Source organism: Lygodium microphyllum, chromosome 30, assembly GCF_053477565.2.
Source record: "Lygodium microphyllum isolate KBCC chromosome 30, Lygodium_microphyllum_v1.1.10, whole genome shotgun sequence".
In the NCBI taxonomy this organism is placed as follows: domain Eukaryota; kingdom Viridiplantae; phylum Streptophyta; class Polypodiopsida; order Schizaeales; family Lygodiaceae; genus Lygodium; species Lygodium microphyllum.
The window spans coordinates 70,493,665-70,521,170 of NC_141164.1; the positions used below are offsets into that span (position 1 = coordinate 70,493,665).

The 27,506-nt window shown below is 40.7% G+C and overlaps 1 protein-coding gene across 1 annotated transcript; it reads left to right on the forward strand.

The window, feature by feature from the left end:
* The first annotated feature begins 4,817 nt into the window (after nucleotides 1-4,817).
* Nucleotides 4,818-6,596, forward strand: LOC148009984 (protein ENHANCED DISEASE RESISTANCE 2-like). Its single transcript, XM_087673277.1, has one exon. The coding sequence runs from the start codon at nucleotides 5,317-5,319 to the stop codon at nucleotides 6,247-6,249; it is 933 nt and encodes a 310-aa protein (XP_087529403.1). The 5' UTR covers nucleotides 4,818-5,316; the 3' UTR covers nucleotides 6,250-6,596.
* Nucleotides 6,597-27,506: the final 20,910 nt, after the last annotated feature.

Here is a 27,506-nt window from a genome sequence, read left to right on the forward strand (position 1 = left end):
TTTTTGTATTAACATGTGAATAACAATTCACAAAGAAAAGGCCCATGTGGTTAAGGAATGATATCATGGACACCAAAGGTGCAAATTGGGAGAGTTTTGTCTCAAGTAAACAACAAGTTTCACAAGCTAAAAGTGTTCCAACCTGAGAAAATCTCTTTACTTTCTTTTCAGGTGACCATATGTTAACCATCCTTCTCTTAGCATTCTCAAATAATGTGGGAGATTATTCTTAACGCCAAATTCACATTCTATCACACTTCTACGAGTCAATAAGGAGCCAGAGTTTGTTTTAAGTTGAAGATTTCACAATGATGATGAGCATAATAGTAGGTACACATCATAAATATTTATTATAGAAATTAGAAGATACGATTCATCATGTAAGAACGAGTTTTTCATAAATATATGTTAAAGTCATCCTAAAAGTTTCATAAATCCCATGCCTTCTGATCATGCATTATGCATGATTTCTCCTATATAAAAGCTTTGTTCATGTTTATTAAACACAAAACATTCTTGTATATTCACTCCCAAAAATTTCAAACAATATAAATATGAGTCAAATGTGTAAAAGACAAAATCTTGTATATATTGTAAGTGGATGATATCCAAGCATTTCTAAAAGGTATTATTGTTCCTTAGTGCATGATAAAAAGAGATTCATAATCTCAAATTCTCACATCCTCTTAAGAGAGCATTCTAATTTGGTGTAAGGGTTGTTCGGGTGATGCATTTATTTCTTTAGTGGTGAAAACTACTAATTGACATGTATTAACCACAATATATTTTTCAAAGATGTTAAATATGTCTTTGTCAATTTTGGACCCTTTCTACTTTATTAATACTTAATTGACTAAATAATACTTAATTGAATATCATAAGGCTTCAAAAAATGTGCTTGTCATTCAACCAAAATATGTTATGTCACATAAGTTTAAGATTGTAAAGATTTTGGATAATCATTTTTTCCTAAATAGAAAATACAAAAGGGGACCCAAACACATTTTCATTCGAGAGCAACTTGCACTAGTTGTCACATATAGTGTGCATGCATTATGATGAGTAATTTAACAAAATTTTAATTTATTATCATGTTATTAGGATAGTTACTACTTCAGACACTCAAAGAAAAGACTACCTACCAAACACCCTATCCCACACCTTTCCATAATACGATTAGCTAATCAATGGTAGTTTCATTACCTTGTTGTATTAGTACACATAGTGAGATACATTCCAATGTTATTGTTAAAGTAAGTGTGATGGAGGAGGGGATATGAATGTTTAACGAGCTAAGATTCGCATTTTCTTTAAGAAATATGGGTATAAATGCGAAAATGGTTTTCATGATATACATGTGATTGTCTTATGTTCTCTTCAAGCCCATAAGTTAGTTACATACTTTGTAAGGATTAATTTTACTAAAAATATGTTATTCCATAATCTCCCTACTTCTCCATGTAATAAAAAATTTGGGAAAATATCTCCAATCTGTAGAAAATATGTATAAGTTGATATAGCTTGATGCATATTAGTGTGTCTTCAAGTACTTTTGATGTTAAAAGTACCTGGGAGAGCAATTCAAATATGTCATAATTTTCATAGTCATTCAACCACTCAAATAATTGAAGAGAAAGTTCAATTTGAGCATGTTAACTAAAGGGAAAGTACCATTCTAAAACCTTGTAACCTTCACATCCAAGGTTTGAATATGGTCATTCAACCACTCGAATCAAAGGGAAAGTGCAATTTGTGCACATTACTTCAGTTAAGTGATAGTAGAACATAATAGCAGGTCAAATTTCAAAGAGTGGATGTTTTAGTATTCTAAAAGGTGACTTTGTAAGCCAGTATTCACGAAATTCTTGGTAAAGTTCATGAGACTTTCTTTGACATGTTTGAGGATCCTGGCATCCTTTTCTTTTCTTTCAACGCATTAATTCCTTTGAGCTAGCTTTTGCGGTTGACATGTCAATATTTCATGTCCTAAAAGATTTGGGATGCAGTCTAGCATATAGTTACTCAACCTTCATTTTTCAATCATTTAAAGAGGTAAGGAACATACATGGAATTATGGTTGATGAGAAGTGCTCAAGTTGTCATTTTTTTAAGGACTAGTCCTTTCTATGTGAGAGTCCTCCTTATGTCTTATTGTATAATGTAGAAGAAAATGACATGAACTTTGAGTAACACCAAGAATATGAACCTAGTAAATATCTGGATATTGTACTGACATGTGGATGGTTTGGGTGACAATCAAAATGCTTAATCAATTATAGAATGGTTGTTTTCATGTTGTCTTTGTAATTTCCATCCTATACACTTGTTAAAAGGCAACCAGGTAAGATGCAAGGGCACCATCTATACATGTCGATAATATCAACAATTTTATATTAAAGTTTCACAAAGATGTGATAATATTCTTTTGTGAATCAATAATGGATAGTGACTTTGATCCCCTTACTTAGTGCAAATAGACCAAAAGCTTAATGTAAGGAGGCTCCATTATCATGGGTAAGGAATCTTTTGTAAACATAGGTCAAGTGTTTGTGAAAAACTTTTCTTGTAGCAGTTATAAAGACCATTTACTCAAAAATTTGAAGGAATTTTTGAAAGCAAATTTACATGTAAATGTATTGTTTTGTTTCCTAAAAAAGGCTGTACAAAATAAGGCATTGAAACTTGGTTTTCCAATTCATTTCACATTAAACCTCTCTATTTTGTGAATAATACTTAGGTCATTTTTCCCTTTTTTGTGTTTATGTAGCCTCGTGAACTTTGAGATTTTAAGAAATTGTGCTTGTTATCTTGGAGAATATCCAAAATTATGTTAGATTTCAGTTTGACAAATTTGTGGTTGCAAATAATACATTTTTCTTTAGAGTGAAAAAATCGTAGAGCTGTGAAAGATTATGTTGTTGGACAACCTTTAGCTTCATTTGGGTCCTCTCATCAATCTTGTGGATGGCATTTATATCCCCTTATTCTTTATTATGATGGCCGTACCTTAATACTAAACTTGGAAAACGAGATGGATATATCACATGAAACTATTTAAAATATAGTACACTAATGTGTGTGTGTGTGTGTGTGTGTGTGTGTGTGTGTGTGTGTGTGTGTGTGTGTGTGTGTGTGTGTGTGTGTGTGTGTACATATATACATATATATGTATGTATATATACATATATACATAAATATGTATGTATATATACATATATATATAAACAAGGCCACATGTTAACATTGCCATGCATAGAGAGAGGGGGGGGAGAGGGGGGAGGGAGAGATAGGCATGCAAATAGAGAGAGAGAGAGAGAGAGAGAGAGAGAGAGAGAGAGAGAGAGAGAGAGAGAGAGAGAGAGAGAGAGAGAGAGAGAGAGAGAGAGAGAGAGAGAGAGAGAGAGAGAGAGAGATTTCTCATAAAGGGCCAAAACTTCCATTCGCATTAAAGTAGCCCTATGATAAGGAGATAAGATGCTTCTTTTTAAGATCCAATTCAACAAATTAATTTCAAACATAAAGAGGAAAATTTGAATCTAACCATGAAATCATAATTTATCTCTATCTCTAGTACAAATTGAGTAGAAGGAGATCCAAAGGTGTTATGTTACCTCTTCATTAGCACACCTTGGGATTCACTTCTTATAAGACCCTACTTTGAGTTCCTAAAACAACACAACTCAAGCTCTCAAAATATATTAAGCAAGAATGCTTTTTTATGCTAAGCATTATAATAGAAATAGTGTAATATGGTTTTTTCCAAAGTAGCATTTTTGCAATAAACATTAAAGGACTTGGAAAATTATTGGATTAGATTGATCATATGAGCTTAGAACATAGCATTTGAAGGGTTAAAGAGCCCATGTTACTAGGTAGGTTGATTATGATTGTTAACCTACGCAACCAAAAACAAATTTTCATGGAGAATTCATCTTTGATTATAAGTGTGAAGAAAACTAGTCTCTTCAATGAAGTCATTCGCTAGATTTTTCTAATACATAATCTACAATCCTACCATTTCAAGAGTTTCTTGCACATTACCCCATTTTCCAATGTATGCGAGGAGTTGAGGTGCCTCACAATTCAATCGCTAGCACATTTCCTCAATCCATGGCCTTTGAAGATGCATAACAAAGAAAGGCACAAGGTCACAAGTTCTACATGGTCCGCTTAGGTTGAAACCTTCTTCCTATCTTCACCTCACTTCTTGGAGTAAAACATGAACTTCTTTAATGTCTTTATGAAACATGATTTACATGTACATAACTTTGCAAGTGAAAGTGAAAAGCTTATTCAAATAAGAGGCATAAGGGTAAGCCATTGTATAATTCTATAATTAAATCAGTATGTTCAAGTATGTTCTAGAGAAAGTTGGAAAGTTTGTGCACATTCACCTCCACAAACCATAAACCTTTCTCATATGAGGAACCTCATATCAATTTGAAAGTATTTCTATGCAAGGAAACAAGCTTCTAACCTTCCTATACTTCAATACTATCTTGTAATAGAGGATGGGTTGGGGCTCTTTCCTTATGCCTTTGTTATCGTGCATGCTTTTAGCTTGACCTATTATCTTCATTTTCTCTACCTGATTGTTTCTCTATATGATCTTGCTTGAATTGCCACATCACTAGCTAGTAGCCCTCTCTTGGTTTGGCATTCATAATGTGGGAATTTATCTAAAACTCCTTGTGGGAAGAACCTTGGGGATCCCAAAGGTCCTAAGTGGGGAAGTTCCCGGGATATGGGGGTGTTTGGGCAGCAAACGAAATGTTGTAAACGTGAAAAGCAGGAATGATACTACCCCCCCAATATAAAAACAATGATGGAACAGAAAGCCACGACAAAGATAACCAGTCAGAGAGAGAGAGAGAGAGAGGCACGGACACAGACAGACACAGAGAGAGGCTGCGATGCCACGCTCGTCAGCATCGTCCTGTCTGGCCACCACCCCCACCAGGTCATTCCATCATCCAGGTTAATCCTCCCCCTTCCTGCCACAGACACCATTTAATTTTTCTCGTCTGCACGTTTCCTGCTTCATCTTCATAATCATCCCTCCTCGCCCCACCTTCCCCTCGGATTTGCAGACGCCCTTACCATAATCTGCTTTCTTGCCCTGCATATCCATCACTTCTTGCCTCCTGATGCCGTTGGCCATAACCCGCCTTCCTTTCTTTGCTTAATCCGTTTGCCTTCTCCCTTTGCCTTCCAAGACAGACCCTTCCATTTCCATTAATCTCCCGCACGGAAGGCTGACAATCTTGGCGAGGAGAAATTCTTTCCTTGTCGGCCACAGTTCCATCGCCGCTGCCCATGGCTATGGATGCCGCAACCAAGGAGTCCGAATGGGTCGAAAAACTCAAGCACGGAGGTCCGCTACCCCTTCGGGACCTCGATAACTGCTTCAATGGCTGGGCCTCTCCTCCAGGTAACATCTTCCAAGTCCGAGGTCCTACTTATCTCGAGTCTAGGCTCAAAATTCCGGGCGGAGAATGGCTCCTGAAGCCCCTCGCCTTCGACTGGATCAAGAGCTCCTCCAAGATATTCAACATCATGAAGCATCCCAACGGCAGAGTAAGAGCTGCTTTGGAGGAAGCCAAGAAAGAGCACAGATTCGCTAAAGGATCGTCGCCTTTCATCTGGACCTTCAATCTGCAAGTCCCGAGCAAGGAAAACCACAGCTTGGTCTTCTACTATGTCACATTTGAGCATCCGCCAAAAGGTTCCCTGATGCAACGCTTCCTTGACGGCGACAACGCCTTCAGGAACTCGCGCTTCAAGCTCTTGGCCAATGTCGTACAAGGCCCTTGGATTGTCAAGACTGCCGTCGGCGAGAGGGCCATCTGCCTCCTTGGCAAGGCCATCTCTTGCAGCTATACTCGTGGTGAGGATTACATGGAAATAGATGCAGATATTGGATCCTCCTTGATGGCGAACGCCATTGTTCATCTTGCTTTTGGGTATGTTACAAGCCTCACCGTCGATCTTGCCTTCTTGTTGGAAGGACAATCCACTGATGAGCTTCCGGAGAGGATTTTAGGTGCCATTCGATTTGCTAATCTTGATCCTGCTGCTGCAAGCTCTCTAGATTCGCCTATTCGAGAAGATGGAAGGGACATCAAGTCAAGGCCGAACAGGTTCTGGAGGTCCTTCAGCAATCTTCTTGCAGGCAATCAAGATCCTGTAGCAAACGTTGAAGAAGAGGAAGATGAGGCGCAGTTTCAAGATCCTAACAACACCTTCTAGGCTCTTGAACGTCTTCAGCAGGCAACAATCTAACAGAAATATTGTTTGTGCAAGCCATTGCAGAGACATTCGATTCTGAAAAGAAAAGCCTCAAGGGAGGCCATGTGTATGCTCTAATCTGCAGGCATTCTTAAATTATGAAGCCCAAAGCATGGAAGAAAAGAATGGAATGTACACTCGGCTGGCTATTTCTTGCATTATACGAAACAGCGAATATTCTCAATTCATTTTCCGAAATTCTCCCCTGTAAAAGCTACTACTTTGTGCAGGTCCAAGGCCTTAATGTCTGTAATGGACCGAAATTACTTCTCTGTCTTAACAGTAATAACATGTAATTGTTTACTAGACTTCAGTGGGGTCTGTGAGCTGATTGTTCTTGGATGCATGGAGGGAGACTTATTGAGAAGGCTCTATGAAGACATAGCCGTAGGGCTCTCCTTGGACTTTTCAGCTCAAAATTTTATGTTTTCGCAAAGTTTCTCTGCTCAAAACGAGGAGAAAGATGACACATTGATCCACGACCGAACCGTGGCCCAAGTCTCCATCTGCATATGCTCTTCGATTTTAACGGCATGATGGTAGTTATACTTTGTGCAATCAATTTATTAGCTTGTTTGGGGCTCATCCTTGCAGCTCTGAGCTCAGGCACCATGGAGCCGCTCAATGCTCATCTTGGGCATTTGATTGTCTTAAAAGGAGAGTTGGATATCAGTCCTAAGTCAAGAGTTTGATTGTCTTAAACGAAGAGCTGGATGGATATCAGTCCTACGTCAAGAGATTTCTTTAAAGCTACCGAAAAATTAAGCCTGAATGTCTGTATTGAAATTTTAGCGTGTAGCCTTGTGTTGTGGCTATTCTGAGGATCCCACCATCACTGATTTAGAGATGCACCAAGAATTAATGACTCTGCAAAGTTCCATGGCTTCCTGATAAGTGGGCTTCTTGCCTCTCTTAGTGTATTCATCTGGAGTCATCGGTTAGGGATGGCTCATGTTGATCAAACAGATCACTGCATTTCTGCTTGATCTAGGCTCTATAGGGTCATTTGGCCCTCGAGTTGAGCTTCCCCTCCGATAATCTGTTCCTACCTCCGGTTGCTCAGATAGTCTCTAGACCAACTTCTCAGAGGCCCCAGTTTCAATAATGAAGTGAGAGCCGCCATATGAAGCTAGAAGCTTAGCACCTAATGTCAGTCCCAACAGTTTCACTTTGGCCCATGGGACAAGCCAACCAGCACATACAGGCGCATGATCTTGATATCGTACTTCTTGAGATGAATACTTCATTATGGAGTACTCTCGGTCTATCAGTCCGTTGTCATGAGTCTACCACCTGTAGTTCCTCGTTGGATGAAGCAGTGGGAATTTGAGGATTCTTTCTGGGCTCCCAGCAGCCGCAACTGGTTGTAATAACGAGCCGCAAAGAAGAAAGACATCTCGCAATGACCCGAGGTTGGGTTTTTGGCGTACCCTATTCCAGTGAAGAATTTTGGAGACATTTTTTCCTTAACACACGAATTCTTAAAAATCACACTCGTTTGTTAGCAGAAGCTGCTCCTCATCTACCAGCAAGCAGCAACAATGCGCAAGTCCTCTTTCTTCCAGCGGTAGCAGTAGCCAGCCACATAGTCTAGCCCATGAGAGGAATAGCTATGTCAATGAGTTTGCAATTTGCAACTTGGAAGCAGAGAATGTAGTTTTGAAGGACTCACTTGTCAAAGTGCTTAAATAATTCGCCGAACTAGAGAAAACGTTGGCAATGGAGATCACCATAGCTAATAAGATAATGGAAGATGAAGCAAAAGAAATGGCCACCAAAGTGTACGAGAGGGTACTGAAGGAAATTGAAATAAGAATAGAAGCATACAAGCAAGTTATGATAAGCACTCTCTTTTCATTACTAAATGAAACTAGATTGCAAAAGAGAATTGCATTCCATGTACATGTGTTTGGGACCATTATAATAGTGTAAACGTGCCTAACTGAAAACCCCTCAGTGACACAATTTAGTGGCCCATCAAGAGGTTATCCTAAGCAATGTCACATGATACTCAGAATAACATGGGGTCTATCACTCACAAGTCAACTCAACCTTAAGCAAATTAGTGCTGCACTTGGTTCACAGTGAGTGAGAAACAAGGGAGATTAAGCTGCATCAACCCCTCTATCCATAGGGTATAGTCTCAACTCTGTTTTCATAAAACGGCATTGATCAGGGTCTAAGACAACATACTAGGTAGTCACGCATTAGACCCCTCTCTAAATCTAGTACCTTGAGGGAAAATGCTCCGGCTCATTGAGATCACCCATCTGGACCTGCTGGGGATATTGCCCTCTTGCTTTTCTCAAGGGTGTGTTTTACTAATCTAATTATCCTAACATATGTATATTTGACATTTAAGATAGCTTCCTTAATTAAGCATTAACACTTCTTCCTTCACGTAATTTACATGAGCAAGTTAATCCTAACTACGAAAGTAACCCTTTGTTCCCTTTATATTTCTAAATCCAAGAAATCTTCTATACCATCAATGATCAATCCTCCCCCATAATTACTAAGCAAGTGTATTTGGATTTACATATCTTTATGGGTCCAAACTAAGATTTATATCTCATCTTAATAGAACCGAATAGAACCAAACCTTTTTATGACTTGATAAAAACAAATAACAAAAGAAGAACAGAATTTACAAAGCACCTAGGGTCCTTAGCCTTGTAAGCATTGTGGATCAAATTTTGCTTTGCTTGATGGAGTCACTAAGTGCTAGATATCCTCGTGATGTCATCTTCAGCTTCCAATCCATGATAGCACCTCTGCAAGACTCCAAAGAGTGCATACAAAGTTTGGCATTCCGATCTTTGCTAGGCGACCTCCTCCCTTATCACTTTTTCTTTATCCCTCTTTGCTTCTCCTCTCTCTCTCTCTCTCTCTCCCCTATCACAGCCGACAGTTGTTCCCCTATCACAGCCGACATTTGTTCCCCTTTTGTAGCCATTATCTGGAGTACCAGAGCTATATACGCACATACACATACACGACACTTATCACACTCACAACACCGTATTTTCAGTTTCCAGTTTTTAGCTTTTCATTCAGCACTTTTATTTTGAATAGCTGGACCTCATCAGTTGTATCACTGTTTGTCTCATAGGCCAGTTTTGGTTTTTAGAAGACGTTAATATAACTTTCTTTTTCTCTCTCTCTCTCTCTCTCTCTCTCTCTCTCTCTCTCTCTCTCTCTCTCAATGTATTCAGCAACAACCGGGTGCTCATTTTTTCCCAAAACATGGTTAAGCCTTAGCTAAGGCTTTTATAGTCTTAAATAAAGGATTAATTTCTCTCGTAATGTGCAATTTGGGTGACGATGATTCTGAAGCAAGACGAATACTAGCATAGCAATCTTCAATGTTATCATTGAGAGAGTGATGACTCAACATGATTATAATCATGAAGTAGTGATGATTATGATGACTAATCCAATCAAGGAAGCATGTTGTCATTCAATCAAAGGGTGGTGATGATAGCACTTCATCTGCATATTCATTTTATCTCTTCTTATTACAAAATCTCAAGTTTAAAATCCTTACTTTTTAAGAAAGCTTCTCCCCTCCTAAGCATTAGTTCATGCGAAGGGGGAGGAACATTAGATCCTCTTCCCCTTAGAGGAATAAAAATGCCCTCATCTCGACAGAAACCTAGGGAGGAAGTTGGATCGTAGGGATTGTGGATTAGGATCCATCACACTTTCGCTCCACTACTCTCATTAAATACAAGCACTCAAACTACAAAAAGTGATACAATAATTACAAGGACAAGGTAGAATAGCCATTGCAAGGTAGTTTTATTACAAATATAAGGCTTATTACATCTTGGAAAGATCCCTTTCAAGGTTTCTAGTCATCTTCTAGGGTTTGAGTGGACTCTAGGGATTCATCATCACAGTATCTGGATCTTGAGGGAACCCAAATATTAAACTTGTGTAGCTTCATTTTATTGTCAATTACTCCTCTTCCTGATCCAATTCAAGGTAGTCAAATTAAATATGCCCAAGTTCATTGCAAAGGAAGCATCGGCAATTGAGGCATCTCCTTTGCATATGCCCTATCCCACCACATTCATGAAACCTTTTTCATTGGTCCTTTGAGTCATCATAGTCTTCTTTAGTATTTCATAAAAAGTCAGCCGGCCTTAGAAATTTTAGATGACTGTCAAGCAATTAATTCAATCCATTGCAAAATTTGGCCACCTGTTGGATAATATCCATAGGCGATGAATATTTTTGCAGCCTAACAAACTAGACATGATAAGTCTCTAGGCTTAATCCTAGCTAGCGTAAGGAAAAGAACTCATTCACCTTGATGATACAATAAGAAGGTGACAGATATCTCTATCTTATGACCTTGAAGCAAATCAATGTTGCACTTGATTCATAGTGAGTGAGAAACAAGGGGGAGAGATATGCATGACCCTCCTATAGCATTTAGTCTCAAATCCATTCCCCTAAAATGGCATTGATCGGGGTCTAAGAAAATGCACTAGACAGTCACGCATTCAGCCACTCCCTAAATCTAGCGCCTTGAAGGAAAGTCTTAACCCTCAAACGAACAAGGTGGAAAAGCTGAAAAATCTAAAGCAGAAGACAAGGCCAAGGCAAAAGTGAAACAGAAGACGAAGGCACACAAGAATAATCTGGAAACACAAGAAGCGCAGAAAAGTCCTAAATCAAGGAAAAAGACACATAAGAAAAAGTGTGAGTCTATACTGTTGTAAAAAAGCGCAAGGCGCACCATGATTTATTTTAAGAGTGCCGAGTTCTCACCCGTGCAATTTATAAATGTGGATGGGCGGTGGAAAGGAAGCTAGGAAGATAGGAGGACAATGGGAAAAAGGGCCTAGGCCATGGCCGACCATGTAAAAAAGGGGATAAGGGGATGACCGCCCAAAAGGGATTTAGGGTTTTGTATATAAAGGTGAAAAGTGAATGAGAAGCTCATTCTTGTGTGTGGCCAAAAGCAGCTCTCTTCTTTTTCTTCTTCTTCTTCTTCTTGCTTGCTTGAGCTTAAGCTTGAGAGAGGGAGTGAGAGTGTGAGGGAGTGAGTGTGTGAGGGTGAGGGACCGAGGAGGAGAAGCTCTCCATCTTCTCCTCTCCTCTCCTCTCTTCTCTTCTCTTCTCTTATCTTCTCTTCTCTTGCTCACGGCAATAGAACTTGGAGTGTGGAGTGTGGAGCTTGAGGATGGAACTTGCTTGAAGCTTGCACTTGGATCGTGGAGCTACCGGAGTGTGCGGGAGAGGAGGTAACTCGATCGGCATGGAGGTAAGCTCACTACATCCGTAGATATGGATGGCGTGTCGGCTATGTGAGAGGTAACCATTAGTGCTCGGCTTGGAACGCTTGAAGCAATAAGCGGTCCGTAGGTTTTGGCGGTTGAGCGAAAGCTCCCACATTTTGGTTCCGTTTGCTGAGACCAATGGATTCAATCCTTGAGCACTTGCGTGCTTCGAATCGAGCATTGAAGTAGGGTTTTCCCCGAACCGGTGCTTGAGGTAGATAGGTAGGAAGCGAGGGAGTTTGAAGAGGTATTCGATCTCCTTAGCAAGTAGGTTTTTGGTTTTTTGGATTTGGAAAAGCATGCTGGAGTAGTATAGGTATTTGCTTTGTGATTTGGATGCATTAGGATAAGAAAAAACAAAGAAAAAGAAGAAAAACAAGCATCAGGGTTTATGCTGTCATAACAAGGCATGAGGGTTTGATTCGGTTGCCAAATTGCATTTTGGAGTTTATTGGCTATTCTAGGTATATACAATTCTTCCCCTCCATCCATAGCTTTGATCTGGAGGTGTGTGTGATATGCCGTGACCTGAATCGTGTGATTCGAGCAATTTATCGTTGCACCGGCCAAAGTCGCGCCGTGTTCGGCCAATCCGAGTGACGACGATTCTGGGCCGAGTCCCAGAAATGGCCCTTGGCCCACTCGGCTCGGACGTGTCAAAATTCGGCCCTCAGCCCACTCGACTCGGACACCCACCACTCGGCCCGTCGTCCGAATCGGCCATTTGGACCAACTTGATATTCAGCCCTCAGCCACTACACTCGAACGCCTTTCACTCGGCCCGTCTGAGTGAAACATTCGAACCACTTGATACTCGGCCCTCGGCCCACTCGGCCACTCGGCCTTCGGACAACCACTCTTGGACTGGCTGAATTTGGCATTCAGACCAATTACATTCGGCCCTTTCTCATTCTACCCTCAGCCCCTCGGACGGGCCGAATCGGGCATTCGGCCCCTGCAATTCGGACCTGTTGGGCCGAATTTGGATTTTTTTCAAATCTTAACCTGTAGACCTTGAAACTGATGGAGAGACCATATAAAGCCGAAAGCACATCATAGACCTATCACTAGGCTGAAATCTAGAGCAAGTAGTTCAAAACTCGGCTACGAACGGGTCCTTCAAATCGCGCTATGACAGGTCCTCCAAATTGTGCACCGTGAGTGACAGGTCCTCCAAATTAGATCCTAATGTAGTCATAGCTCTACACATGCATGGACTTGCACCTGCAAAAGAGCAACCAAAAGCCCGTACCCAAACAAAGACAAACAGAGACCCTAGAACCTCGATGGGCTAATCTAGCCAACAAGGGCAAAAAGGCCACACTACAAAAACATGTATGTGTTGCATTTGGACTGCATCTAGTCAAAGCAGAAATCAACAACATCAAGCTACAACTGCAAGGATGACTAGATATGACAGTTCTGACAATAGATGCACCTTGAATAGCACTGCACAGATGATCCAAGATATCAGGGGAGAATCCACATTTGGTCGTGCAGTTGAGGACTCAAGGGCATTTGTCAAAAGGCTTAAATTTATAAGCCAAGACCCGGAAGATGAAGACATATAGACCAACCAGGGCTCACACCGACTAATGCAACTCTTAGCCCTTATAGGGGACACCCAAAAGCACTCTTAGGGAAGTGCAAAATCCTTGCGACAATTGAAACTGAAAGCTTGCCTATCCTATTTCATGTTCCTCCAAATAGTGCTAATTGCGGGAAGGAAACCCTCCTAGGAAGACGGGCGACCAAGTGTGAGGCTGATTACGTAGCACAGAGGATACACTTGACACTACCGAGTGTGAGGATAGTCACAACCTTTAGCAAGGGTGACCTCATCAAACCTCGAGGGAAAGGCAAGGAAGGTGCTGACATAACAGGCAAGCCTAGTAATGAGAGCAAGGACCTGTTGAAGGAGTTGATACAAACACAGGTTAAACAACGAGAACCAGTGAGTGAGGCCATGCTTGAAACAAGGAGGTCAAGAGCCAATGCCAAGGACAGGCTTTGGACTTACAAATATCGTAGAAGACCACAAAAGAAGCCCAATCCTTATAGACGAAGGCATCGATGGAGAGCCAGCACAATGCCGAGATGGATATCCAAAGCATTGCTACATGCTCAAGGGTATTACGCAGGTAAACGATGGATTTGAATACCAAAACCCCCTGCTAAACCTCCTCTATCAGCTGAAGGCCAGATCATATCAAGAGCTAAGAAGCATAGGAGGAAATCTAAACAAAAAACCAAGTCTCAAGTCAAAAACATTGGGGTGACCGAGCCCCTCACAATCAAAATCAAGAAACCAAACGGGACTATTCAAAGGGTAGAGCTTTAGCCTAGCATGCTTAATAAGCAGATGTCAGATCTAACCATTGAGCGTGCACAAAGACCATTAGTGCTCAAGGAGCCTTTGATTTCCCAAGAGGATAACAGGCATCATAGCCACAACATTGCTCATGGCAAGGTTAAATGCTCAACAAAGCAAATGGCAAAATCATCTAACAGCCACAAGCAAATCTTACAGCCAGTGTCAAAGCACTTAGGAGTCCCAAGTCTCCTACACCCTCTTTCCTGAAATGGACACAGGAAGCACAACAGCAGTCGTCAAGTGCAGCTGCTCAATCCCAATCTCTATCTCCATCTAAGCTTCCAAATGTCCAAGAGGTGGGACATGACACCACCCGTAGCTCTTAGCCCAAGGATATGCATATGCAATCTAATGTGACTAGATCAACTGAGGCTCGATCTACACAAGTGAATGCTCAAAGGGCAACAAAAGACACACCCACTTCAAATCTGCCTGAGGACCTAACACCACAATCTACTAACAGTAGCCAGTCCACTTGTCTAGCCATTACTACTTCCAATCAGGAATCAGAGCAGTCACAACCTTTGTCCGTGACGATGCCCCTTGTGGAACATGTCCTTAGCCATTCACCTGTGAAAGAGGTGTTGCAATCAACATCTTTGACAACCTTGGCACTACCAAAGCACCTGAAGCCTAGGTTTGAGGAGAGACCTCTCAAAGATGTGGCCAAGGAGATGGCGCATCCGACCAATCAACCTAGCAAGGATGTTCAGCAGGTCGCAGTTAAGTCCCGTGAGAGCACACCAGAGAAAGAGAGTGCTAAGGCCCAGCCAAGCACATCAACAACTAACCTGGTTCTCAGGGTCCTGAGTCCTTAAAGGAGACACCGCAATTGCCCAAGAAAAAGAGGACAAAGCAATGGAAACAATGGCAGTTGCAAGTGGTGGTAGACGCCAAAGGGAAACTCCTAGAACCTTGCATGAGATAGCAATCGAGCAAGCCCTCATTGGACATAGAAGTGTCGCAGAATGCTTAACTGAGTTGGATGCTAAGATCAAAGTGTTCGCATGTGTCTACGTCCTTGTAGACATGGGTCCATTCCCTAGGGAGTAGCTTGAAGAATACTTGCCATTTTCCCTACCCTGGGAAGAGCAAGAACATCTTGACGAGCACTATGATAGGCTCCTGCATGAACGCATGCAACTCGCCTCTGACGAGGAAGCCGACGAACTACAATTAATTGTCACATTCAATGATGTGCTCTGCTGACCAAATCTCTTAGAGATAGAGCGACTAAAGAAACAATCAGAGGGTCGAAGTCAATTTGAAAAAAGTTGGTTTGAAAACCACCTTGCAATGGCCGAACTAGGAGTCCAGATTATGGTAGTCTCAGAGGAGCGATTGGCTAAATGGCGTTCTCAAAGAGACCCAACCTATGTGGTGTCGACTTCCTTTCGAGTATTGACTATCATTCGAGATATGGACTTAGCTCAAACTATCCAAGAGAACTCTCTGGCTTATAAGGTTCTCACAGAGGAGGAGTTACATGTTGCCAGTAGACTCGGACAAGGTACCATGCTACCCGATGTAGCAAAATATCTATTGTTATTGAGTAAGTTGCCATGAGTACTGGATGCATGTGCCACACTCAAGTACAATCTTGAGTTCTACAATTGGTTTTTATCCTCATGAAGTGACATGGATTCATAAATATGTACATAAATAAACAATGAGTTTCATGACCCTATATAGAAAGTATCAACATACACAAGCAATAATTGTCAAGCGCAAGCGAGAAGAGTTGGGTTTGACAGGCTGAGCTCCTTGGGTCCTCCTCTCACCACACATTTAGCAGTCAGGTGACCATTCTCGTCTCCAAGAGGAGGGCATGCAACCCTCCTCATTACCACCATAGGAAGCCCTGACCAACATCTCTGACAGTGTAGACAGGGCACCGTCCCTTTCTATACACCTTTTCCCTTTCCAGTCTATCCTTCCGGGGATGAGCCCTGCTCCACTCCATGACAACCAGTCCATGCAACTTAGCATAAGCCAAGAACTGCTAATGGCTGGAGGCAAAACGAACATCAACAAGGGGCCGTCCCTCTACAACAAACGATGCATGCCTCACCTCACCCCTCCTCGTCATATGCGCTTAATAACCCACTGTGTAATCCCTTCCATGTAAATAGTTTTATACTGCCTCATGGCCTAACCCTTGGTTTGCATTTTGCAGGTTCCCCTATGGTAGCAGTCATGGAGCACATAGTGCAGTTGTCCTGTAAGGAAGCTCTCCGCCATTGAAGGGAGCATAAGGCACTAGCGCCCCCACTAAAACGCTATGTGCCTATTCTAAAGAGGTACGCATCAAAAAGAGGCCCCAAATGACACTGCCTAGGATGCAGGCCGAAACTCCCCAAGCCAAGAGGATAAAGGCTCATGGGAGTACACGGGGTGTGGCAACACCGGCCGTGCAGACCCCCACCAAACGCTCGAGCACCAGGTGCTCGAAAGAGGAGAGGGCAGCTCGAGATAAGCGGGAATTTCATGAATTGTTTAAAAGCATTCTTAAAACAACTACGGCCCAGGGACTACACCATTCATGTCCTGGCCGATATCTTCGCCGCCCAGCCTCACAAAAGCCCTTCATCGGCACAACCCCAGTAGCCCGACCACCCGGATTCACCCTGCCTCATACAAATAGAGTAGCACCTGCGTTGTATAAGTTGCTTAACAAAGGCCATCCTGCCATAAATTTTTGTCTTTAAATGGTTAAAGGGGCAAGCTCCCCACCTGTATACACTTTCCCTACCTATTGCTAATATATGCCACGCCTTTAACAAGCACCAGAATATGCATCGCAGTTAGCATCATAGGATTTTGATAAAGTAATATCTTATTGTGTTGCATCTGTTTGTTATACTTGATGCATGCAACTTGCATATACTCTCATGAAGTGACAAGTGGATGCAGGACGATGCAGGTCTTTGTGCGAAAGTGTTCAATGTCCAAGACCACCAACCTCACAAAGAGCCATGACAAAGTCACGATGCCAAAAGAAAACATCTCCCTTGCCGATCGCCCACATCGCATGGCCCAAAGCATGATCATAACCACTTTCTCTTTCTAGGTTACACCCTACACTGGGCACTCACAATGGCACTCACGACAGCTGTTACCTCAATTGTACCAACATCGCACGTTCCAAAGAGGGTTGCAAAATCTCAAGTGTATCTCCCCATCTCAACAACTGCTTCTCTAACAACGAGGCAAGGGCACAATCATCACTGTAATATCCATTTCCTGGGCCTTCGAAGCTCGACATTTCCCAACCCGTTGAAAGGCTGATAGCCTCAACATATTGCAATGGTTGTACTCAGGCAAGTCCCAAAAAAAAAGACAAAGAAAAAGTAAAAAAGAAAATAAAAGAAAAGAAAATAGACGAAAAGATAAGAATCACCCACGATCACAACACAACACCTAGGGGTCCTCAAATTAGGTACGTCCAATGACCTTGGTCGGCTGGCTCCGTCCCTAGTCCCCTCGCCCTTTCGCATCACCCACAATTAACACCACCACCAACACTCCTCCAAGGCAACCATAGATGTCCCTTCCACCCACATCTTCAGTGCATGCCAAAGCCTGCTACCTATGACGGTGAGTGCCATGGGACTGGCACTCGTCTAGGAGGGGGGTAATGTTAACCCTCAAACAAACAAGGTAGAAAAGCTAGAAAATCTAAAACAGAAGACAAGGCTAAGGCAAAAGTGAAACAGAAGACGAAGGCGCACCAAGAAGAATCTGGAAACAGAAGAAGCGCAGAAAAGTCCTAAATCAAGGAAAAAGGTGCATGAGAAAAAGTGCGAGCCTATACTGTTGTAAAAAAGTGCAAGGCATACCATGATTTATTTTAATAGTGCCAGGCTCTCACCTGTGCAATTTTTAAATGTAGATGGGCGGTAGAAAGGAAGCTAGGAAGATAGGAGGACAATGGGAAAAAGGGCCTAGCGCGGCCATGTAAAAAAGGGGATAAGGGGATGACCGCCCAAAAGGGATTTAGGGTTTTGTATATAAAGTTGAAAAGTGAATGAGAAGTTCATTCTTGTGTGTGGCCAAAAGTGGCTCTCTTCTTCTTCTTGCTTGCTTGCTTGAGCTTGTGCTTGAGAGAGGGAGTGTGAAAGTGTGAGGGAGTGAGTGTGTGAGGGTGAGGGACCAAGGAGAAGAAGCTCCCCATCTTCTCTTCTCTTACTCGTGGCAATGGAGCTTGGAGCATGGAGCTTGAGGATGGAGCTTGCTTGAAGCTTACTTGGATCGTGGAGCTACCGGAGTGTGCGGGAGAGGAGGTAACTCGATCGGCATAGAGGTAAGTTCACTACACCCATAGATATGGATGGCACATCGGCTATGTGAGAGGTAGCCGTTAGTGCTCGACTTGGAATGCTTGAAGCAATAAGCAGTCCATGGGTCTTGGCGGTTGAGCGAAATCTCCCACAGAAAGCTCCTGGCTCTTTGAGACCATCCAACTCATCAGGGATCTCACCCTCTCACTTCCTCAAGGATGCATTTTAGTTATATAATTATCCTACCACATTTATGTTTGTCGTGCAAAGACAAGCATTAACATTGATTCCTTCACTTAATTTATTGTCATGTATACAAAGATAATATTAAACAATCCTTTAAGAGAAATTTCAAAATAATATATTTTTATCTTGCATCCTCTCCAAGATGCAATGCCACCCTAGCATTCGGTCCCTTAATTTGAGACTCATGTCCAATATCAAGCTCATGATCTACCAATCCACTCTTATCTAGCATCAGGGCCTTCCAAAAAGTCCATCCTGGGCGTATAGGAGTTAGGCCAGTCCCAAGGAACTTACGGCCACAGCCCCCTAGCACCCTTATTACCTCCTAGCCTAGCATCCTCCCTATGGAGAGACCTCTAGGATCTCTCCTAACCTCCAATGCAGTCAAACAATCCCTTGGTGAAGGACTCTCTCACCACTAATCTTCGAGTAGGTTTAGTGCGAAACTATAAATAAACTCATGAAGACACAAGATTTTTTGTGCAAATACACAATCAAGTAATTAGCATATCATCATCAGCTATAGGAAAACATTCATTTTCCATAACATCAATCCAATAATCAATTTAAATATTTTGTAAAAATCAATCTTCCTTAAAAGGACAATTCAACAACCCAAACAACATCTTTTGGACACTTTACAAATGAGGATACAATTCCCAAGAACTTGCTTATCCTTGGAGTGCAAGCATATAAAGTGATACATGCCACTCCCCCTAGGTCACACTTGAAATAATACATCACTAGCCTTTCTATTACATCACAATATTTTTCACAATTTATTCAATGTTTTATTATGCACAACCTGTGTATACTTTTCTTATGGCCTCACAAGGTATCTACCCTTACACACTTCTCTTCTCGGGAGTGCAACATTTTCATGTGCTTTAATAATTAGGGTCTCTAAGGCCTTACCCTTGCAAGTTTACTTACGAGAGGGATTTTAGATTAATTTATGTGATGAGCAAGTTAATCCTAACTACAAAAGTAATCATTTGTTCCCTTCATATTTCTAAACCCAAGAAACCTCCTATACCATCAATGATCGACCCTCCCCCATCATTATTATACAAGTGTATTTGGACTTACATATCTCTATGGCTCTAAGCTAAGATTCTTATCTCATCTTAAAAGAACCAAATAGAACCAAACCTAGTTATGACTTGATAAAAATAAGTACCAAAAGTAGAATAGAATTAACAAAGCACATGGGGTCCTTAGCCATGTAAGCATTGTGGATCAGATGTTTCTTTGCTTGATGGACTCGCTAAGTGCTAGACATCCTCATGGTATCATCTTGAGCTTTTGATCCATGATAGCGTCACTCTAAGACTCCAAAGCATGCATAAACAATTTGGCCTTCCGATCTTTGCTAGGCGATCTATCTCTCTCTCTCTCTCTCTCTCTCTCTCTCTCTCTCTACACACACACACACACACACACACACACACACACACACACACACACACACACACACACACACACACACACACACACACACACACACACACACACACACACATAACTCTTACTCACTCCCTATCTCCCTTCTCTCTCTATCCATCTCTCCTCCCCCTATCTTATTTTCTCTCCCTCTCCTTCCCTTCTCCTCTTTCCCTCTACTCCACACCTCTCTCTCTCTCCTCCTCCTCCTCCTCCTCCTCCTCCTCCTCCTCCTCCTCCTCCTCTCTCTCTCTCTCTCTCTCTCTCTCTCTCTCTCTCTCTCTCTCTCTCTCTCTCTCTCTCTCTCTCTCTCTCTCTCTCTCTCTCTCTCTCTCTCTCTCTCTCTCTCTCTCTCTCTCTCTCTCTCTCTCTCTCTCTCTCTCTCTCTCTCTCTCTCTCTCTCTCTCTCTCTCTCTCTCTCTATTCAAAAATTGGGCGCTTATTATCATGGTTAAGCTTTAGCTAGTCTTTCATAGTCCTAAATAAAGGCTCATTTTCTCTCCTAATGTATAGTTTGGGTAGTGACAATGATTCTAAAGAAGGTCAGATAGTAGCATGGTAGTCTTCAATGTTATTGTTGAGAGAGAGAGGACTTAGTGTGATGATGATTGCAAGGTAGTGATGATTATGATGACTAACATGCACGAGGCAACATGGTATCATTCAATCGAAGGGTGATGGTGATGCAACAAACTTCGTCCGCATATTTGCTTTTTCTCTCCTTATTACAAAATCTAAGCTTTAAAATCCTTAATTTTTGTGAAAGCTTCCTCCCTCCTAAGCATTGGTTCATGCAAAGGGAGAGGAACATTGCATCTTCCTTTCCTTAGGGGAATCAAGATCTCTGCATCTCGAAAGAAACCTAGGGAAGAAGTTGGATCATAGGGCTTGTGGATTAGGATCCATCATGCTTTTTCCCCACTCCTCTCATTAAATACAAGCACTCAAACTACAAAGCGATATAATAATTACATGGGCAAGGTAGAACAACCATTGCAAGGTAGTTTTATTACAAATATAAGGCTTATTACATCTTGGAAAGAACCTTTTCAAGGTTTTGAATCATCTTCTAGGCTTCGAGAACTCCAAGGCTTCATCACTATCTAGTTCTTAAGGAAACCCGAATGTTGAACTTGTGTAGCTTCATTTTATTGTCGGTTCCTCCTCTTCCTGATCCAATTCAAGATAGTCGGCTTGGATATGCCCAAGTTTATTGCAAAGGAAGCATCTGCAATCGGGGCATCTCCTTCTAATGTGCCCTATACCACCACATTCATAAAGCTTATTTCCTCGATCCTTTTGAGTCATCATAGTCTTCTTCAATATTTAATAAGTAGTCATCTTCAAGAATTTGATCTCGATTTGGCCCAATCAAAGCTTTGACTTGAATAAGACTATCTTGGAAGTTAGTTGACCTTAGGGATTTTAGATGATTGTCAAGTGATTGATCCAATCCATTGTAGAATTTGGCCACTTGTTGAGTAATATCCATAGACAATGCATATTTTTGCAATGACACAAACTAGAAATAATAATCATATAAGCTTAATCCTATTTGGTGCAAGGAAAATAACTCATTCATCTTAATGGTACAATAGGAAGGCAACAAGTATCTCTATCTTACAGCCTTCTTGATATCTTTGTAGCTTAGAAGTGTTTTGATGATAGCATTGTCTTGGCATCACTGCTTTCACCATAAGCATGCCTCACCTACTAGCTTTAGCTTGGCAATCATGGCCTTGTTAGTTGCACCTATTTACCGCATCAAAATAGTCAAGGGTTTTTTTATCCACCAAACTTCAATATCAGTCTCAACATTGGATCCCTATCCCTGAGCTCAAGCGGCTTGACTTGCTTCAAGCTATAGGACTACCATTAATTAATTAAGTAATGCCTAGTCCTAGTGTCATAGAAACTTTGGTACTTTTGATTTTTGGCCCTGTACTTTTTTTCTTAGAGATGAGCATCCATGTTAACAGAGTGTGTCTTGCAATTCAAACCATATCATTGGGGCTATTGTGTTTAGGATAACTTTAAATCCTTTGTTTCTAACTTACAAATCTAAATGTTAAGGCAAAACATACATAGCTTATTGATAACTTATTCATTTTGCTCTCATACCACATGTAATGAGTCCCACCCCTGAGTGACACAATTTAGTGACCCATCACCATGTTATCCTAAGTAACTATCGCATGGCACTCCTTAGAATAACATAGGGTTTATCACCTAAGCTCTCTTCAGTCCACTCCACCATGAAAGGTTCTGATTGTAACCCATAAGGATCAACCTAGATCCAGGTGGTTTCTAATTTAATCCTAAGGTCACCTATATCGGTTTAACTAGCATCAGTCCTTGAGCCACTACATTCACAAGTCAACTCAACCGAAAGTAGATCAATGTCACACTTGATTCATAGTGAGTGAGAAATGAGGGGGAGCAATACACATGATCCCTCTACCCATAGGGTATAGTCTCAACTCCATTCCCCTAAAGTAGCATTGATCTGGGTCTAAGATAACACATTAGACAATCACACATTTGGCCACTCCCTAAATCTAGCGCCTTAATGGAAAACTCTTAGCTCATTGAGACCACCCATTGGTAGGACAAGCTCAATAGGAATCTTGCCCTCCCAATTTCCTTAAGGGTGTATTTTAGCTATCTAATTATCCTAACATATTTATGTTTGACATCCAAAGATAGTATCCTTAATTAACCATTAACACTAGTTTTTTCACGTAATTTATTGTTACAAACATAATGTCAAACAATCCTTTGAAAGTAGTTACAAAAAAAAATATTTTTATCTTGCATCCTCTCCAAGATGCAATGCCACCTTGGCATTTCATCCCTTAATCCAAGACTCATGTCCAACCTTAGGCACACAATCCACTAATCCACCATTATCTAGCATCAGGGCCTTTCAAGAAATCCATCTTGGGCTCATATAGGCAAGTCCTTGATAGACCCAAGGGATTTATAGTCAAAGCCCCCTAGCACCCTTCTCATCTCTTAGGCTAACATCCTCCCTATGGAGAGACCTATCGCATCTAGGGTCGAGTCCTCACCTCCAACATGGTCAAATATCCCCTTGGTGAAGAACTCCTACCACTAACCTTGGAGAAGGTTTAGTGCATAACTATAAATCCTCCCATAAGGGCATGAGAAATTTTGTATAAACACACAATCATCAGCTCTAGGAAAACATTTCTTCTCCATAACATCAATCCAATAGTCACTTTAAATATTTTGTAAAAATTATCCTTCCTTAAAAGGACAAATTCAACAACCCAAACAATATCTTTTAGACGCTTTGCAAAAGAAGATGCAATTCGCAATACCATATTTATCCTTAGAGTGCAAACCTATAAAGTGATACATGCCACTCCCCTTAGGTCACACTTAAAATAATACATCACTAGCCTTTCTATTATATCACAAGCTTTTCCACTATTTATTCAATGCTTTATTATGCACAACCTATCGACAACTCTTTTATGGCCCCGCAAGGTATCTACCCTTACACACTACTCTTCTCAGGAGTGCAACATTTCCATGTGCTTAATAACTAGGATTTTTAAGCCTTAACCTTGCAAGTTTACTTACGAGTGGGATTTCAAATTAATGTGTGCCACGAGCAAGTTAGTCCTAACTACAAAAGTAACCCTTTGTTCCCTTCATATTTCTAAACCCAAGAAATCTCCTATATCGTCAATGATCAACCCTCCCTCATCACTACTATGCATGTGTACATATCTTTATGGGTCTGAACTAAGGTTCATACCTCACCTTAATAGAGCCAAATAGAACCAAATAGAACCAAACCTATTTATGACTTGATAATAACAAGTAACAAAAGTAGAACTAGATTTATGAAGCACCTCAGGTCCTTTAACCTTGTAAGCATTGTGGATCGAATGTTGCTTTGCTTGATGGAGTTCATGACATAGTATCTTTTTATCAAAAGACAAACCAAAAGACTATGTGAAGCCCTGAGTTGTGCCCACCACATTATGGTTGGAAGATTTCCATGTATTCTCCCTCATTTTTTTGAAATCCACTTCATAAACATCACAAACAAGGATGGATGAAGCTGAATCAACATCACAAACAAGGATGGATGAAGCCAAATCAACATTGCAAACAAGAATGGATGAAGCTAAATCAAGATCACAAACAGAGATGGCTAGGGTCGAATCAATAGGGATGGCTAGGGCAGAATCAACACCACGAATGGAGATGGCTAGGGTGTAATCAATATCACAGAGGGAGAGGGCGGTGTCTGAATCATCATCAAAGAGATACAGGAGAGAGGCATATCACCTCCATGTCGAGCTTGATCGCGAGTATGAGCCATTAACTTTAAAAAAACAAATCCCATCTCCATGTCTTCTACATCCAAATAACTTTGTAGGTTGCAAGGAAAGAGAAATATAGATCTATGGATTGATGGGAAACTGTATCCAAAAGATCCTTTGTATAACACTGTACCTCTGTTTAGGGATATTACATACTTAGTAAGCTTCGTTGAAAATGGTTATAATGGCCTCTTAGGATATACTCAACATTTGGATGCCATTAGCAATGTACACAAGTAAGAAAGAGATTTGTTAGAGAAAGAGAATGCCTCTTTGAGGCAAATATTAGAGAAATGTAAGCACAAATTGTTGTAAAACAAGGAGACTATTTAGAGATGGAGAAACAGAGAGATCAATCAAGGCTTAAAGAAACAATATTGGGGGTTCAAAAATGATGCAAGAAACTTTGAAATATTCAAGACATGAAGCTATGAAGCAGTGGTATTAAGAAAAGAATACATGCAGTAAAGTAAGTAAGATCTTTATTACTTTTTTCTCCACCTCATAAAGTATTTGTGAGATAATTTATGATAACTGAACATTTTTTATTTGTGAATACACGGATATCCTACAACCCAATGAAGAAATGACTTCAAGCATGGAGGCATCAATTAAACACTTTAAAATTCTTCTAAATAAGGAATCCATAAAAACAATCTTGAAGGATTCAAAGTATTAAAATCTTGCAAAATAGGAGATTGTGATTGTCTTGAGAGGGAGTCAACTTAGCTCAAGTTATATGCAAGCTTTGCTGGATGAGGTAAGTATATCTAGCAAGGGATACATAGCTATTTACAAATCTCTTCACACAAAGATGAAGGAATCTAAGTTGCAAGGATTGATATTGCCAAACCCAACATCACTCAAAAGAATGTGAAAACAAGTGAATATTCAAGCTCTACGACTCTTGGGAGCTCCATTTCATATTGAAGATATGTATCATTTAGCACCAGGGGAGGCGATGGTTTACAACAAATACAACAATATATTTTACAACTTGGAGGCCCTATAGTCATACTCTATTCAATTATTTGAGGTGCCTCTAGATGAATGTGATGGTCTCTTAAAATTTGTGCTCAAGATCGATGAGTGCCAGATTGTGAAGGATAAAAAACTGGAATGGGTCACCATCACCTTCATGAATAGGGCACTCAATCCAACAATTTCAAAGCGCAATCCAAAATGATTTAGTGTCCAATCTAAGAACAATATATTCTCTCCGGGGTCCTTTGTGGTGAGCAATATATTTTAAATTAGAAGTTTACTTATGCTAATATTGTTGTTGTGTCACATGCTTATAATATATGTGTATTCTAGGTTATGTCCGAGAATTTTGAAGCCTTGAATTGTATTTTCCACAAGACAAATATATTCCAAATCATCAGTGAGCAAAGAAACAGGAGAATCTTGGACATGGAAGGATTTGGAAGATTCAAAGTAGAGGGGCATCTAGCAGGTGATTTGAAGACCCTAAAGTGTATGTACAATGTCGCAAAAGGGGCCAATTCTAAGAGCCGTTGCATATATTGCATGCATGTTGCAAAGGAATTTGACAAAAGGAATTGGAAAAAGGCACTCAATAGGCACCACAAAGATCTAAGTTTGAGAGCAGTTTTACATATTTCCTTGTCTCGAGTCCACATCTTCACAATGCATGGTCCGTGCAGGATCATTGAGAAATTACTTTTCTTGTACATATGCTTTGCTTGGACAATGCGACCTAGGTCTACATAGGTCAAGGTAATCACAACACTTGAGAAGGCATTATCAGACATTGGTTTGCATGGTGGAAATGTGAAGATTGAAAGGGACGATCAAGACATGCCAAAGAAACTCTATGTTGGGGTGTGAAAGCACAAAGATTTTCATCTCCACCACCCTTAGATAATCCTAGTCAAGTAAAACATTCCACTCAAAGAATTCAATTCAACAAGTGGAAGTGCATCCACAATGCAATTGTGGACCATGCTGATAGTGGTGAAGCACGATAATGCAAGGCCAACGTTTCGAAGTCTTTAGATACAATCTTTAAGTTTTATGACATGCATGCATGGAACTCAAATGACTACCAAGCCTTTGAAAATAGCATTGAACACATTTAAAAATTCAATGGTTAGTGTATGGACAAATCAACACATTACCCACTACATGGTATGTTATCTTCATAATATCTGATAAAGTATAATTGCTTAATCACAAGTGCATGAAGCACTAATCTCGCATCATTTCTTATGATTTGATAGCACATTATATATAACCACACCCCTTAGTTTGCCAATGAATATGGCAATTTATCAATGTGGTCAACTCAAGGTATGGAGAAAACCCATTATCAACCATGTATTGGCTATTTCAGCCCCATAGAAGGCATGGTGGAGGAGTAGAGAAAGCCAACAGTTTAGAAGAATTACACCAATGGACATACAAAAATCTTGTCCATTGAGCTAATAGAAAAGAAGCACTAAGAATATCTGAAATCCACAAAGCAATGCAAGATTTGGAGAGACAAGGAAAAAAATAATCATGGGAGAATTCTGATGCATCAATCAAACATACTATGTGGCGACAAACTAGATAAAGGCAAGGAAAAACTTGGATACCCATAACCAGCAATTCCTCATAAATACTTGAGGTGTTTGTAGAAATTTGACACAGAGGAACACTTATCAATTATCTATTTTTGGAAGAAACATTTTACATAACAAATATATAACTCACTTTCTCCAAAAACCCACTATTTTTTAGTATACAATAATGAAGCTCACCTCTACTTGTGGCCTCTTTGAAGATGGCCCAACTTCTTCATGTAATTGTTGCTCTAGTTCATTTAAAGACAATTGAACAATTTTTGGAATTGATCTACTTCTAAGCAAGCGCCTTTTTCCATATTCTACAAGCATATTGGGATCCTTGATCCCTTTTTTACCAGCCTGAATGATGCATACACTAAGTGGTATTTGGCACATAGTTTTTGGAAACCAAGGCCTTGACCAAAAATTCTCATAGCTTCCTGTTTCTCCAAAAAAATTATCTTGTCTACATTCCAACTAATAGGATACCCCCCAAGATATCTTGAGAGGGTCTTCAGTGCAAAATGAGGGAACTCTGCATTGTCCCTCGAGAACTTGCGGTCAAACCTAATGAGCTTTGAAAATGTGAGGTCTTTGATATAATGGCCCAAGGCAAGGTCCTTTCTTAAACCTCCCTTCCGTTTGCCACATGC